At 37.9% G+C, this 17,986-nt stretch overlaps 1 protein-coding gene across 1 annotated transcript in view; it reads left to right on the forward strand.

Moving 5' to 3' along the window:
- Positions 1 to 432: 432 nt before the first annotated feature.
- LOC104269361 (dedicator of cytokinesis protein 2-like) overlaps positions 433 to 17,986 on the forward strand; it is a gene marked incomplete at its 5' end in the record, with an annotated part of 28,408 nt that continues 10,854 nt past the window's right edge. The window contains 13 exons of the mRNA XM_009877973.1: positions 433 to 518; positions 3,154 to 3,310; positions 3,969 to 4,009; positions 5,431 to 5,521; positions 6,607 to 6,726; positions 8,450 to 8,539; positions 9,851 to 9,955; positions 11,624 to 11,765; positions 13,013 to 13,094; positions 14,272 to 14,356; positions 15,340 to 15,426; positions 15,759 to 15,935; positions 17,258 to 17,341. Of these exons, the coding sequence (XP_009876275.1) occupies positions 433 to 518; positions 3,154 to 3,310; positions 3,969 to 4,009; positions 5,431 to 5,521; positions 6,607 to 6,726; positions 8,450 to 8,539; positions 9,851 to 9,955; positions 11,624 to 11,765; positions 13,013 to 13,094; positions 14,272 to 14,356; positions 15,340 to 15,426; positions 15,759 to 15,935; positions 17,258 to 17,341 (1,347 nt within the window). The remainder of the gene's footprint in view (positions 519 to 3,153; positions 3,311 to 3,968; positions 4,010 to 5,430; positions 5,522 to 6,606; positions 6,727 to 8,449; positions 8,540 to 9,850; positions 9,956 to 11,623; positions 11,766 to 13,012; positions 13,095 to 14,271; positions 14,357 to 15,339; positions 15,427 to 15,758; positions 15,936 to 17,257; positions 17,342 to 17,986) is intronic.

The raw sequence follows: 17,986 nt of genomic DNA on the forward strand, positions 1-17,986 counted from the left end.
TGGACTGCAAATCAAGCTGATGAATCTTGGAATGTTTTTATAAATTCTCAGGTTTTCACATAACAAGCCAAAAAGACATGTCAAAGAATGAATAACCAAGGAGAATTAGCAGCGAAGAGACTTAGAAGCAGTGAAACTAATAAATTTCCAACTGATTTAGGTTACTTTTTTTAAAGTATATATTTGTCACTAGTATTTTTCATTTTATATTGAGGAAAAATACTAAAAAAAACCCCAACTCATCTTTTGTATTTCTGTTACAAGTGTGATACATAAATATCGGCTATTTGAGGGCATTTTTTTGAAATACAAATCATAATGCTTTAAGTTGCTCAGAAGATGGTGAGGGGTAACCCAAATACACTCTATGCAGGTATATTGAAATGTGTTTGACTTCTGGATATCTCTTCAGTGTTTTGATTTGTCTTTTAGTTTGAAAATGAAATCATTTTAAAGTTGGACCACGAGGTGGAAGGAGGACGAGGGGATGAACACTACATGCAGTTGTTTGAGTCCATGTAAGTAGCACACGGGTATAAAAGCCTTCAGGATGTGTTTTTATCTTATTGTTCCCACTTCTTAAGTTGGTAACCTCATTTAAAAATAAAATAGAATCTTAGCAGCTTGTTTTTGAAGGAAGTGGAAATAACATACTCTGTCAGGAGAACTAGTTTACATTGTAATTTGCTCACTGAAACAATTTTTGTGGTTGCTTTTCAGTATTTTGAGCTCCAGCTGAATTCTGAAGAAATTATACCTAACCTGCATTTCTCTATCCAACTTTCAAGCAAAGCTAAATACTCCACTCACTTCTTAAGCTTTCCTCTTTTTTCTTTATAACTTCTCTTGGGTTTATTTCACACTAATAAGAAGGTATTTTAAAATATCCTACTTCTTGACATCTGTGTTGGACTCCAAAAGATTATTCTCTGAATTTACATAAAGTGACTAACCTGGAATGAGAATATTGCAAAGTGCTACAGTTTAAAATAAATATTTCTATGTTTCTAAGAACCTTAAGCCCGATACAGCATCTCCTCCTCTTCTTGGCCAATCCCATTCAGTTTTATCCTCAGACTCACTAGCTTTGCTTTCACTTGTGGCAGATTGTGCGTGCGATGTATTAGGCAGTGGTGGGATCCTCACACGTCTCTTCAGATGTTTCATTTTCCCTCTTTAGGAAAAAAAAAACCTTCTAAAATTTTATGGGTCCTTTTTATTTGGATTGTTGTTTAAAGCTATGCAGGATAACTTTCTACATCTTCCCTCCTGAGACAGGTATTCCTCTCTCCTGTTCATTTTGTAGTTCTCTCTGTTTTACTCCAGTTCATCTCTCTTTAGTGACTGGAGTTATGTGCTGTGCCCTGGGTGAGATGTAGCAGTAGCCTGTGTTTTATGTCAGTGTTTTTCAACCTGTATTGGAAATAAATGTGCTGTCTTGGTGACTCATGTTCATTTCACAGGCAAGTAATGTCCACGGGTCTGCCTTGTTTGCTGTCACTCCAGCTGAACCTGTGGCCAAAATTTATGACAGTCACTAAAATGGTGCCTGTACTCTTTCCTTCGTTAGCGTCTTGTCCCGGTTCTGATTCTTCCATATGTAAAATAACCCTGTTTTTCCTGTATAGTATAGCTGTCTGCTATATGAGTCTGAGACTTTCTTACTTTCTTTTTTACAAATCTTTTTTTTTTTTTGGTAGCTTTTTGTGTCATCAGCTCTTCAGAACCTTTAGTATTTAATGCTGCATTTGCAATATATTTAATGTCATAAGCTATGTTTCCAGAATTAAACATTTCAGTTATTATTTCTGACTGGTCAGATCACAGCAATTAAAGTGTTCTGGTTTTATCTGTTAGCCTCTGTAAATGTTCTTTTGGACACATGTACACACTCCCTCTCAGGAAAATAATTCTGTGCTGAAGCTGTACAATCAAAGGAATAAACAATAGCTGCTGGGTTTACTTTGCTGGAGTTGAATGCTTGAGACTGAGTAGTTTCAGGTCCTGTTCTAGGTTTTTTTTGCGATTGAATTCAGTATGGACATGTATTTTCTGAAGAACGTTTAAATAATTCTGAGGAGTAAAAAGTGAAACTGCTCAGCTTAAGCTGAGCATAATTTCAAGGATATCTTTGCAACTACAAGTTTGTTTCTACTGTTTTCCTGTGAGAATACATGGTGATTTTGATACCTTATCCATATAATATCCCAAATACACAGGTAATTACTTTGTGCCGTATGGTACAGAAAAGCCCTGTGGTTAGGTCAGGCCAGTGCTGCGCAGCACTGCTGAGCAGTAGCCAAAAGGCTGGTGACACACCAGCATCTTTCTAGCTACCAGTGCAAAGCACGTGAATATACATGTACATAGAAATGCAGCTTGTCAGAGAGAATCCCAACAGAAAAGCAGAAATAAACTCTTAATCAAAGAAGATAATCCTTAATGAGATGCTGGTAATCATTTCATAGTGTTTAAACAGTCAAGCTTTGAAAACAAAGCTGTGATAATAATGTGAAATATCTGCTCACAAGTCACTTCAGCATGTTATGCTAACATTTTCTCAGTATAAATTGGAATCTGATCATGATGCATATACTCACTTCTCTGTATTTTTAACAAAAGAGAACCTTTTTTTCTAAACTGCAGAAAAATTCTTGTTTGGTTTTGCTTATTTATCAAGGAGACATTGTTCTGGTGAGGTCTTGTTAGTGAATGTCTTTCTTGAGTCAGAATTGTGATTTATGTTAGTCCGAACTTTTTATTCACATTTAACTGTACAAAGAGAAAGTGACAGTTGTTATTTTGTTGTGAGGTACCAGAGGAAAGGAAGGAGTAGTGTTTGTTCAATTAGTGTGGCATTCCAGAGACTAGAGTTTGTTATAACATGGATGCAGGTTGCTCCATTCTGAAATTGAGAGCATACTCTTGAATCTGAAGTAATTTTCAGGTAGGAAAAGGAAATGTTTCATTTATTCTTATGATTCATATCCCATCTGGCTTCTGGATATCTAAATTCGCAACCCACAAAGGGAATTTACAGTTTATTCTGCAGTTGCTTTAGCCCTAATTCCATATTTGCCTTCAGGTCCAAACAGTTTTCAGCTGGGGCCACTAATTTGCATCGTTTTGTAAAAACCTTTTTCTTGTTTGCAGTCTTACAGAGTGTGCGTGCCAGTATCCCGGCATTTTTAACTCGGTTGAAAGTTTTGTCAGCCTAGTTAAAGGCCTCTTGGGGAAACTGCTGGATTACCGGACTGTGATGAATGATGAAAGCAAGGACAATCGCATGAGCTGCACCGTGAACTTACTGGTATGTTCTCTCTTGTAGTTCTCGTGTGGGAATAGGGAATAGATTTGAAATCCATTTAATAAAGATGAAGGCAAATCTTCCTGGGCCAGGAGTAGTTGACGGTGCTGGGTAGTGACTTGAACTCTCAGGCAAGAGATGTTTATGTCTGTCTGCAGGGATATATGCATTAACCCAAAAGCAGCATCCATTCAGTTCTTTGGGTTTGCTTGAATGTTTTATCCACTTTGATTCTGTGGATAAATAGGGAAGTCTGCTGCTCATAGACCTTGACCTTTTGAGAGCCTTAACCTAAGTGGGCTTTTGTCAGAGCCAACGTCTGCGCAGGGAGTCTTTTTATTGCTGTTTTGTAATGAGGATGTCAAATCCAGTGATTCCTCCACCAGGAAATTCCTCTAAGCTGAAGAGGGACCTTGATCAACTTTAAAGGTTGCAAAGAGAACATGGTTAATATGTATTGCACTTGCATACTCTCTGTTCCTCAGTAATGGCTCTGCAATGTGGTATAAATTTCTGCAACTCTTTAGGAGGCAATTCTCGTTGTACATTTTGCAAAGCCTTAGCAACTCATACACCTGCGAAAGTGTGCAAAACCTCATATTTTTATCTTGTGCTTTAATAAAAGACATCAGAAGATAACTTTCCATGTTTATGTCCCTAGAATTTCTACAAGGACATTAACCGTGAAGAGATGTATATCAGGTACGACTGTCGTTCTGTTGGATGTGTGTTGGAGAGGACAGTAATACTTATGAATTTTGGTTTTATCATTGTTCTTGAATTTCTTTTATGTAACGTTGTAGCCCTGGCCTCATTTATATGCTCACTCCATTGTTTGCTTAGCCTTCAGCCATTTGGAATCTGTTGTATGTACTCATCAGCAGCATTTTTTTCCCCCAAGAATCAACTTCTAATTGATCAAGTCACTCAGTGTTCATTGTCTGGTGTTTTAAGTAAAGAAACTGCAGCTACATTTTAGGTTTCACGGAGGGTGGAGCTCACATTTAGGATTACATAAAAAACATTGAAGTTTTGTAGAATTGTGCAAAATTCTGCCAAGTCTCTTTAAATATGCAACATTACATGCAATGCAGAATTACTTGTAAAACGTTTTTCTGTAAGAGCTATAGCTGTACTGGCAAATTCTTTCAGATCACGTGGCCTATTAGTGTCTCCAAGAGCTTTGCATATGAGCTGCAGCAAATCTTGCTGTTCAAAAGCTTATGATTTCTACCCTCTCCTCTCATTCTGCAAAGTATGCAGAACCTCCAGCACTTCAGCCACTGCAGTGCAAAGCCCAAAAATCTCATCTGAAATGAGCACCAAAGGTAATGCAGAGCTAAACCTGGAGCGATGAGCTGGAGAGGCCAGGGAGAAACACCGCTCCCTCTCCGGGTGTCGCTGAGGGGACGCAGTTTTCAGTTGGGTTGACAACTGGGAATGGCTACACCTTGAATTGCTACAGGAGGGTGTCAGAGTTCCTGTGCCAAAACTCCTGTTGTGTGAAGGGGTAGACTGGGCTTTTTGAGGCTGCTGGAGAAGATGTGGCTTGATTCCCGTGACGGGCAGTCGTTGTGCTGGTGGCAGCAGTGCCGCCCTAGGGATCGAGGAGGACTCTGACAACAGATGACTTAGAACAACTCTTCTGCCCTTCCCACCTTCTAAGTTGTATGGGCACTTGGGCTGGTATTTTCCGTTTTCTCCTCTACCTTGTGTTATCTGTTGCACCCGCATCCATGGGAAGTGTTTACACGCAATCGGAAAGTGCTACAGAGGAAGGCAGCTGTCCTTAGTACAGTCCAGAAATAATGGGCTCGGAGGTCTGGCGTAGACCTTTTCTGGTAGTTCTTCCTCTTTAGAGGTGGAGCTGCCAGCAGTTTGCAGGCGGAGGTGAGCTCTTTCTTCTCCTTTTGGGCAAAATGTTTCAGCACACAGAGAACACAGAAAAGTCTGAATGAGCGCAGAGAACTTTCACCCCATCAAAGCGTCCTTAAAGACACTTTGGGTAGTAACTGCGTGACGTCTAGGAAATTTTCATAACACAGTTTGTCTAGAACTTTTTTGACACTTGATATTCCAGCCACATCAAAACCTCATCTAATTCTTGTTCTTTCCTCTAACAGATATTTGTATAAATTGCGAGATCTTCATTTAGATTGTGAGAATTACACCGAAGCAGCATATACCCTTCTGCTCCATACGTGGCTCTTGAAGGTTAGATTTTCTAAACTCAATAGATAAATTCACTTTTGCAATTTTCAGATTTATACATGAAAAAGTGGCTGTCTTGATCTCTGGTTTACTGCATGTTAGTTATTTTCCACAGAGGTATTCAAGTTTCTAGTTAAAAATACTGCAGTAGGTCACACAAAATTAACATTAGTTGTGGAAATTGTGTTTTCAATAGGTGAGTAAAAGCCACATATTTGTAAAATTACATATCTAAGAAATTACATATCTAGGAAAAATAGTTTTATAGTAAGAATGCTCTGTGCAAATTTTGAAGCCATTTAACTTTTATTTAGTTTTTATTTTGCTAATTTCTTACTACTCTAAACAATGCTGAAAATTAAACACTCTTTTTCAGCTATCACAGGGGAACATCTCACTTTTCATTTTAAATAATACATATCACTCTGCCAAATCCTGCTTGCTTTCTTGTGTAGCTGGTAATTATTATTGTTATTATTTTACAATATTTATTCTCCTTGTGACTGGCCTCAACACAAAGGGTCACTAAGATGCATGTCCATCTCAAAGGAAAATTCAAAATTTAAATGTTCTTCAAAGAATTCTAGATTTCTTATGGAATTTCTTTAGTCCTGAACCATACAAATTTGACTTTTCACAGTGCTATTCTGCTTAAACGTACTTTTGACTTTTCTGATCATACAAAACCATGAGGTATGTTGTGTGTATCTGTATAGACAAAGATAGTATTATATGCAAATATTTTAATACAAAAAAATCAAAACAATATCAGCCAAGGTGACACACTAAAATGATACTAACAAGGTTTTTCACAAAGATTTTTATGCAGAGTTTTTGGATGGGGAGTGGGAAGGAACACAGTATTTTAAAATGTTCTAGTTCTGTTTACCACATGTAATGAAACACTTGCTTGAAGAGGTAATGAAATCATTCCCAATGCCTTTCCCAGTTTCTCTGTGGAAAGGTAAAAAAGACTGGGGGACATACACTTGGAAGAGCCCAAGGGACCAGAGCGTGGGGGAGTGGGGATGCGCATGTGAAATATTGAACTTCAAAATTATGGTTTCTTCATTTGTTTTTCTTCTCAGTGGTCAGATGAACAGTGTGCACCCCAAGTCATGTCAACGGAGTTCCAGTGTTCACAGACATACCGACACTTGAAAGAGAATTTGTATGAGAAGATCATAGAATACTTTGACAAAGGCAAGGTAGGTCTGTAGAGTTCTACCCCCACCAAATCTCTTTTTACTGTGTTACGTTGTATAGTAGTATTTAATAGATACTCTCTGTATAAAATGGTTGTGTAGGATATCCTTTTTGAAATGTGGGTCAAGTAAAAACTGCATCCTGAAGGCTTATTCACAGAGTATATCCGTTCTGTATGAACATATTCTTTCAAGAGCCACGGTCACAAAGAAAGCAGGGTAATGTTTATGCTGGTCACAAGCATCTCTGTCAGGCAGTAATAAAATAGTAAAAGATGTTGATTGTACTTTCCTTTACTAGGAGAAGAGTATAAACTACACAGATTGGATTTCTGAACCATTTGGTCATGATCTTCCAAACCCCAGACAGTTCGAAATGGACATTTTTGTTTCAGAAAAGCCAGAATTGCATCCTAAACTTAAAATATAGTAATTTGATGTGCAGTACCTAGATTTAGTTCAGCTTTCTTAAAAAAAAAATTAAAACATCTGTTAATAAAATTGCCCATCAGTTCAGTGACGGCAGGGCTGAGATTTTTGGAAATAAAGCAAAGCACAAGAAAAAGCAGGGGAAAATTCCGCAGTGCTGGATAATGAACCTTTAACTCAATAAAGCCTTTAAGTTGTTATGTCTCGTTCCGCTGTAGCCAAAGGTACAAAGGGAGAAGGCAATTCATTATGCTTCCTGCAAAACGAAGGCGTAACTCCTCCATGAAAGTCCCTCCTGTAACTGATAAGGTAGAAAGTTTTTGGCGCCTCAGCACTGCGCAGGAAAATGCAGGACTATTTGTAACTTCTCAGGCATCTGAAATAACTACAGTGCAGCAGTTGCCATCCCCTGTATCAAAATAATCAAATCCCAGTGATTTCCCATCTAGCTAGTGTTTGAGTTCTCCTCAGATACATCAGAGGAGGTTTGGTGACAGGTTCAGAACTACCGAGCCCAGGAGTACGTGGCACCACCCCAAAACAGCCGTAACGCGTGTGGCCACCGGTGTTCTTACATCAGTAGAGAATTATGCTTAGAAAACCCCTTTTGTCTCCTTCATTCAGAATACAAGACTTGACAGAATTTGAGAAATATTCTCGAGAGAGGGAGTTCTTTGTGCTCTAAGACCACTTGTGCTGCACGCATTAAGTGCCTGCAGCAGCTGAGAAAAACTGTCCTCATCTTCCCAGGGCAGCTCTGTAATTCCTCACAGTCCTTTTCAGCAGTAGCTGTTAAGCTGTGTGGAGAGAAACAAGCTGCTACTCTGGGCAAGTGGTAATTTAAGTCTAAGCCTTGTAATTTTTTAGCTGACTAGCAAAAATATCATATGTAGGGCTGACTGCGATTATGTATGCTTGTTTTAGGGAGGCAGGTGTCAGTGCCCTCATACGCTGCTCCTGTGCTTGGCGTATATCCTGGATGTTATGCCTCTTAGTGATTTAATCTTTTAATGTATCTTCAAGGTTAGGTGTTGTGAGGGTTTTTTTTATTTTTGCAAGAATAAAGTAGGTTTACTTATTCCTTCCTTTAATGAACCATAAAACACTTTTATTTTTTGCATTAATCTGCCTTCCTAAAGTTTATGATTGCCTTGAGCCTTCCATTCTAAATGGGCAGTTAATAAATGACTGCAATTTAAAGATGGCAAAATCAATAAAACTATAGTTAAACAGTGATGCATTAAAACCTTGTCTGTTGGTATTGGATTTACTCTTTGATTATGTGGTTACATTGCAGATGTGGGAAGAAGCCATATCTTTATGCAAAGAACTTGCAGAGCAGTATGAAAAGGAAGTTTTTGACTATGAACTTCTAAGTCAAAACCTGGTAAGATGATGTACAGACCTTCAAATTATTTCAGTCACAGAAATTAGTGGGTTTGAGTTGCCAAATGACAGGGCTGCTCATAAGCTTGTTGTCTGCTATTGATTTTTAATTCATCTGTCAAAGAGTTGCTGTGTTGTACTGTGACATTGCAGTGGGAGAGGTTCATAAAGAACAGTTTGTTAAAGTTACATGGACATCAGCTTACTGAGATATTTTGAAACCTCTGTAGATGAGATAAACATGTTTTGAATTAGTGCAATTTCAAGGTCACATACAAAAGAAATATAAAAAGCTTTTTGAGGCCCTTGTGCTCCTTTAGGGTGGAAAAAAAACCTAGATGCAGTTTTTTCCCCTGAAATTTAAATTTTAGGAACTTGAATGTTGACAAGGCTAAAGAGTTCTATCCTACTTGGGGACTGGGCAAGTAAAACATCACAGGTCCAGAGGCTAGAAGAAAGATTTTAAAGGAAGATTAAATGTTTTCATTAATATTTAATTAATCTAAGAAGAACCCCTTCCCCCACATGCATTTTTTTCCACACTGAAGATTCATTCCCCACTCAACTGATCTCTTCACAAATGTTTCGGGCTCATTCGGTAGATAGCCGCGACTCTTCCACAAAGAAACCACAGGAATCCAAACATGATGTTCTTGAATAGTGTTGTATATTAAGAAAACTTTTTCTTCCATTCAGTTCAGCTTTTATCATAAACTATAAAAGATAAAGACAGTATTTTTGCCAATTCCATTTAAGTGGCAGCGTTGCCATAGGTATAACATGGGAAATAAAAAAAGTAAACCTCAGGGACACTTACTGTTTTACAGAGGACATTGTTCCAAGCCTTTTACATGGTATGTGTCCTTAGCATGATGCTGAGGAAGAAATTTGAGTTCATGCAGACCTCCAAAAACATTCGAGGCACGGAATTTTTCCAAATTAAATATGCCAGGGAAGTTGTCAGGTCTTTCAACTGTAAAGTGCCAAGCATGACTTTGGTGTTTGGTTTTTTTCTTCCCATGCTGGTAAATTAAGGGTAAGCATGATTCCGAGGTTAAATAAGTGAAGGTGAAGCCATATACCTTTAGCTAGGTGTTGTATTTGCATATAAATGTAAACAATATTTGATGTACTGCAGCAGTGTCGTGGGCATGGGCATGCCAGCTCATTATTGCTGCAGCTAAAATGAATATTGATAGCTCTTGCATAGCCACTGATAGCTGTAGAATATTACCTAGTTCTGCTATAGAGGTTAAAAAAGACGTGAAATAAAAACCCTGGCAGAAGTAATTGCTGCCGTTTTCTCTTTCAGATTCAGCAAGCAAAGTTCTATGAAAACATCATGAAAATTCTGAGACCTAAACCAGATTATTTTGCTGTTGGGTATTATGGCCAAGGATTCCCCACATTTCTAAGGGTAAATATTTTGAACTTCTTACTTTTTTCATGTATTTTCATGTGCTTTTACAAGTATGAGCATACTCTGCCAGTATAAGTGAGTATCTGGGGATATTTGCCAGGAATTTAGTTTTGCTTAGATGCAGGACTCTACTGAGAATCTGAATTGTTACTTGTATCAATGTGTAAAAAATATTTGCAGATGCATTTGAGTTGATTCTTTCTCTTGCTTTTTTGGTGGAAAATAGGAGAAGTATCGGGTAGTGAAGGTGATATGTAGGAGCCAAGTGCAGCAATATGATGTGATTTGCTGTGGGCAGCTCCTGTTTCTCAAATGAGTCTCCACAAAGGTTTTTGATAGCTAGTAGAATGTCATTAACTAACTTCTGTTCAAATTAAATCCAAAATTGCTTCAAAAGTTTGGTATTTTTAGTGGACTTTGTCATAGACTTTCAGGTTTACCTTGCCTCTTAGTTACAATTGAAATACATGACGAATTTCAAAACAGCTTGTTTTTTAGACCAATGCAACCTGTAGCCCAGCACTGTGTCCTTACCAGTGGGAAATAGTACATAAGTAGGATAAGGATGAGTGTAATATAGAGCAAGTGTGCAGTGACGATAGCCTGATCTGTATTCCCTACTTACCTGATAAACAGCTTCCTGGGTTGGAGGTGAGACACTTGTTTTCTAGCCCTTCATGGATTGTTCTACAGTGAATTTGTCCAGTTGCTCTTTGAGCTGGTGCCCCCCAGAACATACAGTGGCCTCACAGTACACAACTCTGTGTGTTGGAGATTTTTTTTGCCTTTTTGTTGTCATGTGATCATTTCTCTAGTTCTTACAGAGAGACGAAACAGTTCTTCTTTAATCACCTTCCTTCAGCCATTCATGATAAATTGTTCTCTTGTAGTCTGCGTTTGTTTAAACATTGCTTCCACAGCAACCATTCTGTCCTGGTCCTTGCTCTCTGTTTCATGGCTGGTAGGATGAGAAGCATACATAATATTTGAACTGTGGATACACTATGATTTGTTCGGTGCAATACTGATGTTTCTTCTTTTGGTTTCCTGTTTTCCTTGTAACGACTAAAGTTCAGTTGACCTCTAATAAGCATTGAGCTGATGATTTCATACCAACTGCTTTGCATTAACTTAAGTTCTTCTCTGAATGGAAACACCTAGTTGATACCTTAGGATGCATATGAAAAGTTTGAACTGTTTTCATTAAACAGATGCATACACCGAATCTACTCTCTATTTTCATTACTTTTCTCATTTTTTGGCTACGATGTGAGAAATCAAGAATCCAAAGGGTATTAGAAAGCTGTGAAACCTGGACCCAGAATGTATTTGAAAGTGAATCATTTGACAGACAAGAAGAAAAGGAATTTCAGTAGTTTTCTTACCTCTCATTCTGATGTTATTGTGCTCTACAGGAGCATTCTCAGTGATGATGCCAGTTTGTCTTCCTTCAACATAAACTATTGTCTTTGAAGAGTCAGGGCTGCATTCCAGCACCTGGTCAAAGAGATGTCTTGCTTGACGGTTCATCAGTGTTCAGAGAAAACAGTAACACTTATTTCAAAATATGGAGACCCCGTTGTGTCTTTGTACTAGCAAACATGCATCTGTAACTTCTGCCTCAGCATTGTGCAGCCCAAGAGTTCAGCTCTTTATTCCTTGCAGAACAAAGTATTCATCTATCGTGGGAAGGAATATGAGAGGAGAGAGGATTTCCAGGCACAGCTGATGAGTCAGTTTCCCAGCGCTGAGAAGATGAACACCACCTCAGCACCTGGAGAGGCTGTGAAAAACTCTCCTGGTCAGTGTATCCTTGGACACGTGGGAGATGACAGAATGAAGGCAACTGGGAGAAACCTTGTTATTAGCAATTTTATCTGTGTGGAACAATCATTTCCTAACAAGGATGAAAGTTTACTGATGCGGCAGCTCAATTTCTGGTTTGCTTATATATCCTGCATGTCTCTTGTGGTTTGTTCCTAAGATGTTTGCTCCTGTTTTTCTAACGATTCTGAGAAGCCTGTCTCTTTCAGTATTCAAAGAATCGTAGAATCATTTAGGTTCAAAGAGACCCTAAGACTGAGACCTAGTCTACCCCTAAATCATGTACTGAAGTGCCACATGTACACATCTTTAAAATGCCTTCAGGGAGAGCGACTCAACCACTTCCCCGGGCAGACTGTTCCAATACTTGACAACCCTTTGGGTGAAGAAATTCGGTTCAAATTCACACATGGTTTACCTTTATTGTCTTCAAATGGCAAATTAGCCAAGTGCAAAGAACCTATGAGTCTGTTAACTCATATTCTGAGCTGTTGTGTCCTGATACTGAATTCATGTCTTCCTTGAGTGCTGTATCAAGTTGCTTTCTTTTCACACTGTTGAGACTGAAGCAGAGAACATTACAGGCTTGTCTAAAATAGTACATGATGCTTGAGAGCAAGCTCTGATAAGTCTTTCCTGAGTCAACTAATTTATTTTTTTTTTGAGAACACACACTTCAGTAGAATTTATAGAAAGCAAAATTTACTCAGGAGATGCACTTAAGAAAAAGCTACAGAATCTAACCAGAGGGCATGAGGTTCAAATATACTGAAATATCTAAGAATATGATAGTGTTCAGATTAAAAAGTAACATTCACAGAAAAAGGAAATCTGAAGTAAAGGGGCTGCTCACTTACAGATTTCAAAGATGAAATGCTAAACATCATGATATTATGCATGCCTAAACAGTGAAACTGTTAGCATCAGATGTTGTCGATATTATTTTTTAAGCTGGCTTTTGGCTTTTAAATTGAATGGATGATTTGGTGTGATAAATTCAAGCTCACTAAGCAATGAAAATTAATATATATTTACTGGCGACTACTAGCAGATTCTTCTATTGTTGGCCAAGAAAGCTCCACAAATGAAACCTTGATCTCTGTGTATTTTTAATCAAGAAATTACTGTATTTTTGTTGTTGTTGCTTTTGTACTTTTTTTAATTTCCTCCACAGCCTACAGTGTTTCACACTGATAGTTAATAACATGCCCTTAACTTTAATGGTTTCAGATATTCAGTGTTTTACAGTGCAACCAGTCCTGGAGGAGCAACCTAGATTCAAAAATAAAGCAGTACCTGATCAAATTATAAAGTAAGTGAACTTCTGTAACAGATGATGTAATGAAAGTCCATATTCTTTAGCAGACAACCATTATTTTGTGAACTCAAGTCATTTGCCAATGAACCTCAGAGCTTTTATCATCTTAGCTTGCTCACTTATGTATCCCCTAGGAATTTCATGAAAGATCAATTACTTTTAAAGCCATTTTAAGTAAAAGCTAATTTTGCAGAGCAAAAAATATCTCAGAAATATGTTAAAGTAAAACCAAGCCGTATTTTGGAAGCCTGGAGAGATAAGTAAACAGAGACGCCTCAACCAGTTGAGCGACCAAACTTGTGGTACGTTAGTTCATCGGAACCTAGGACCTCTGATGCAAACTACTAAGCTTTTCTTCATCAATAAAGAAAAGAAAGTGGAAAATACTGCTGTATCAAATCATATCACAGAAGAAAAATACTAAAAAACAGAAGGAGAGGTTTTTCTGTGGACAGCCAAAACTGCAAAATTTCTCTTAATTCCAGGCAGCCAGAATAGCAGGGAGATAGCCAGGTGATTGAGAATGATTCATGAGCTAAATAGAATAAATAGACCATAACAGGAGTTTGCAATAGGTTTTTTTAAATCGATATCCTGCTCTACCAGTGCTTATATATATTTTCTTATCTATCACGAGAAATTACTGATGGCTTCAAATATTTAGTTTATCGAATAACTATTGTTGGGCACAATTGTGAGCAGAATTGTTACGTGTGATTAAACTGATTTGGCATTTGCTGGGGATGAAAAAACCCATGTATTTCAGTCCATGGGAATATATCCTCTCTGTTCAGTTATTTTTACCAAAGTATACCTCTTCAGTATGCCATTATGAAGCAGGCAAGCAGCAAGAATACAGGAAAGTAAAAATCTTCTCTAGAGCGCCTTCTTTACATTTTAACATTAATCTGGAAGCTCTGGCGTTGTTACACCTGAAATTACACCCAGTCACAAGCTGAAGCTTAATACTTGTACAGTACTATTTGTTGTCCCTGAATTACAGAAAAAGTAGTTGTCTCCTGAGTTTTCAGTAGAGTACTTTTTTTCTGAGTAGTCCATTTGTTTTTAATTAAAAACTCAACTGACTCAAAATGAAATCTTTTGCTGCGCTAACAAGATCCATAAATTTCTTATTCCCGTATTTTACAATAATCTTTTTAAACTCTTTCAGTTTTTATAAGTCCAATAATGTGCACCGCTTCCACTATTCAAGACCAGTCAGAAAAGGATCTGTTGACCCTGAAAATGAATTTGCTGTAAGTAACTGATAGGCTGAGGGATGCAGTTCTGGTAGCTGTGACGGACTTTTGGCCTGGATACTTTCTTAGTCTCAGATTCCCCAGTACCGACACCCTAACTTTAGGTTCTGGTTCTAAAAACTCAGCATATATGTCTCTGTTTCAGCACTGCTCCTATGTGCTTGCTTATCAGTACATCACTGTTGAACTGCAGGTAGACGTTACGTAGTTGACCGCATACAACATATTTGTCTACAGCAGTACCATTTTCTGGTACAGATTTTCATTATGAAACAAGATGGCACGTAAATAAATATCAAGTAGTTTGCCTCTTGTAGTTTACAACAGTTTTGTCAGCTGCCAGCTTGGCAGTGAGAGGTCTGTGGTGTCTGCATTTGTCAGTCCTACGAAATCTTGACAGAATGGAGTACTGCCTGTGTCAGTTTTGTTGGTGCTGAGTAGTCTGCATTGCTCAAATATTCAAGGAAATCTTCAACACCAGGAATTATTTTTCAGTGTCATGCATCAAAACGTGGTGAGTTTATATATTTTAATTTTACAGATATCTGGTTATAGTTTATCGTGACAACCGTACCATGCAGTATGATAAGTAAGAATGCTGCCAAGTTGTTACAAGGCTATTACTGCTTCTAATTGCAGAAGTATGTCTTAAAAGTGGAGGGGGGAAGCATAACCTGGGTAGAGGTGAGAGCAGGTCATTTAGTCACAGCCATTCATCTGTAATGGCAAAAGTAGGAGCAGGTACTAAAAGATTCAAGGGTAATTTTCTTTTCCCTGTAATGCCTGAAGATGACCTAATCTGAAGTCAGAAAAGTGATTAGTGCGGATTGCTGTGCTACATTCATTTTTGCAGTCCTTTTATGCAAAAATGTGCATGTTTTCCATCTACGTTATTTTCACTCTGACATTTCAGAAGGCAGAAAAGATTAAAGTTTAAATGCTAAAGTGTCATTTTCTCCCTGCTATGTTTTTTTTCATAGTCCATGTGGATTGAAAGAACATCATTTGTTACAGCATACAAACTTCCTGGAATTTTACGATGGTTTGAAGTTGTCTCCATGTCACAGGTGTGTATTAACATGCTTAAGAACCTGTAAAACACACATCTATATGAATCCTCATGTACAAAATAGTTGACAAATTTATCATGCAAGATTACTGTTGTTTATTTCTTTTTATACGTATGCAACTATTATTACTGATGTTTTATCTTTCTGCTGTTGGGATCAATATATCTTCCATCTGATTTATAGTTTCAGGACCAATTCCTAAGAGAACTGAACAAGTCTGTAGTGGTTTGCTGAATTCTAAGAACACAATTCTTTTACGTGATGTTTATAAACCAAAAATATTTCTCTTATCTCTGTATAAAACTTAGAAATCTTTTGTTTCTTTATAGACTACAATTAGTCCTTTAGAGAATGCTATTGAGACGATGTCCACGACGAATGAAAAAATTTTGATGATGATTAACCAGTATCAGAGTGATGAGAACCTCCCTATTAATCCACTTTCTATGCTTCTGAATGGAATTGTTGATCCAGCTGTTATGGGTGGCTTTGCTAAATATGAGAAGGTAAGAGTTTGTAAGTCAGTCAAAGAACACACTCAAATTTATTATTTCATAATCCTCCTACATCCTTTGTTCAAAGTGGCAGTGGAATGGGGGCTTGAGAATACAAAAGCCATAACTCCACCGATTAAGAGATCCTCCTATCCTGCTCACATCTGCAGAGACTAGCAAGCTGTAGTAACTGAAGCTCGATATTAATTGCACTTATGAGAGTTTTTGGATACATGGGAGGTGAGGTGCCCCTTTGTAGTGAAATAGGCTCTCACACATCAAATGATTTGATCTGGAGTAAATGAATCGAGTTTATCCTGCAGTAGGTCTGGAGGTTTTACATGTGGGTTCTCATAAACCATCATCAGGCTTTCTCACCAACTGTAGCTATTCTGCGTAGGAGGTTTTGTTGTTCAAAAATGAAATGCAAATAAAAACAGTTTTGGCAATACAAGGAAAATGGAATGTCCTGAGGGACTGAACTGTAGAAAATTCCATCCGTACAGCCACCTTGTGAAGGCAGGGCAGGAGAGAATGCAAGAATGTTAAAAACTCATATGAACTTAAATTATAAATTATTAATATTTTAGATGAAAATGAATATGGGGTTACCCCTCAGCTGTAGAGCTCTATTAATTCTGCCTGCCATTTCCTGATGAAAAGCGTGTGCCGTGCTCAGGAGGCTCAGCATGTCAGAGAGACTCGGATAGTGGTAAAAAGATGCTGTATATATGTATGTATGTACACGCCTAAATTACATGCGGTAAGCATGACGTATTGTGGAAGAGTATTACTTGCGCTGGGTTGGTGCTGAAGTATAATTTGTTTAGATATTTGGAAGTCATGGGCAGATAGCTACACTGTTCTTTTGTACCTGGGGGATAAAATCGTTGGGCAGCAAAAGGCAATGAGTGTGCAATATCTGGCCCTGCTTCTCTATGAAGCAGTTCAATTTCGTTATCATCTAACACTTGCTCATGTCAGTAAGTAGCGTACATGAATCAAGGGATCATTTATGGGGTAAATCACGATACTCCAAATTTCTACCTTTTTAGTTTCAGTGCAAGCTTAATAATGCAAACAGTAATTGGGTTTTGTAGTAGGGGTCTCAAAACTCAGAAATGTTGGATGAAGACTGAATGCCTTTTAACAAAACAAGCACCTTCCTTCTGAACTGGTGCAACAAGGAATTATCAGCAGCAGCATCTGGTTAAGGAGTACGCGTGTGTCTCTTACTTGATGACCAATGTTATGGTCACCAGCTGGAGTCAATAGAGTAATCACTGCTTTCTTTACTTGTCAAAATGATGGATTGGATTATTTTTTTGTCTAAGGCTTTCTTTACAGAAGAATATATCAGAGCCCATCCAGAGGACCAAGAAAAGCTGAATAGACTCAAAGATCTAATTGCTTGGCAGGTAAGTTCTTACTGTCTACAGTTAGCTGAGGCTTCAGCAGTGATTCCTTTTTTCTGTTCCTTCCTCAGAGGAGAACACAGCGTTTAGATGATTGTGTAATTTTTACTGGTTGGTTTGGGTTTGGTTTTTTTTGTGGTTCCTTTCTTGTTGATTTGTTTGTTTGTTTTGATGTTTTCCCCAAAGCAGGGAGGGATAGAAGAATGAGAATATTCTTGTTACAAAGTGTCTGCCTACTTTTGTGACGAATTCATAGTATTTTTTTAGAAAGGGGCTAATTGTAAAATATTCTTTCTTAGACTAAACCTTCTGTTTCAAAGTATGTGTAGTTTTAAAAGGACTATCTGTTTGTGATCCTGTTATGAGAAGTTTCTACTAAGTAGGAAAAATGACTTCAACTCCTTCAAGTTTAATGTGCCTAACAGGAAGTTCACTGATGAAACAGCATAGCAGTAATTCTTTACCCTATGATGTGGCAAGCGATCGATAAAACATTCTTGAGGATCTAAGCCTTCCTGTCCTTCATGTTTTTTGAAATCTGTGCCTAAACTGGAGAAATGTCTCACTTAGAAAAATCACGTCATATTTCCTGGGGAGTATCATCATTACAGTGTCCGTTAGGAGTTAGATGAAATGTCACCAGGATCA

This window comes from Apaloderma vittatum, unplaced genomic scaffold, assembly GCF_000703405.1.
Source record: "Apaloderma vittatum isolate BGI_N311 unplaced genomic scaffold, ASM70340v1 scaffold5161, whole genome shotgun sequence".
In the NCBI taxonomy this organism is placed as follows: domain Eukaryota; kingdom Metazoa; phylum Chordata; class Aves; order Trogoniformes; family Trogonidae; genus Apaloderma; species Apaloderma vittatum.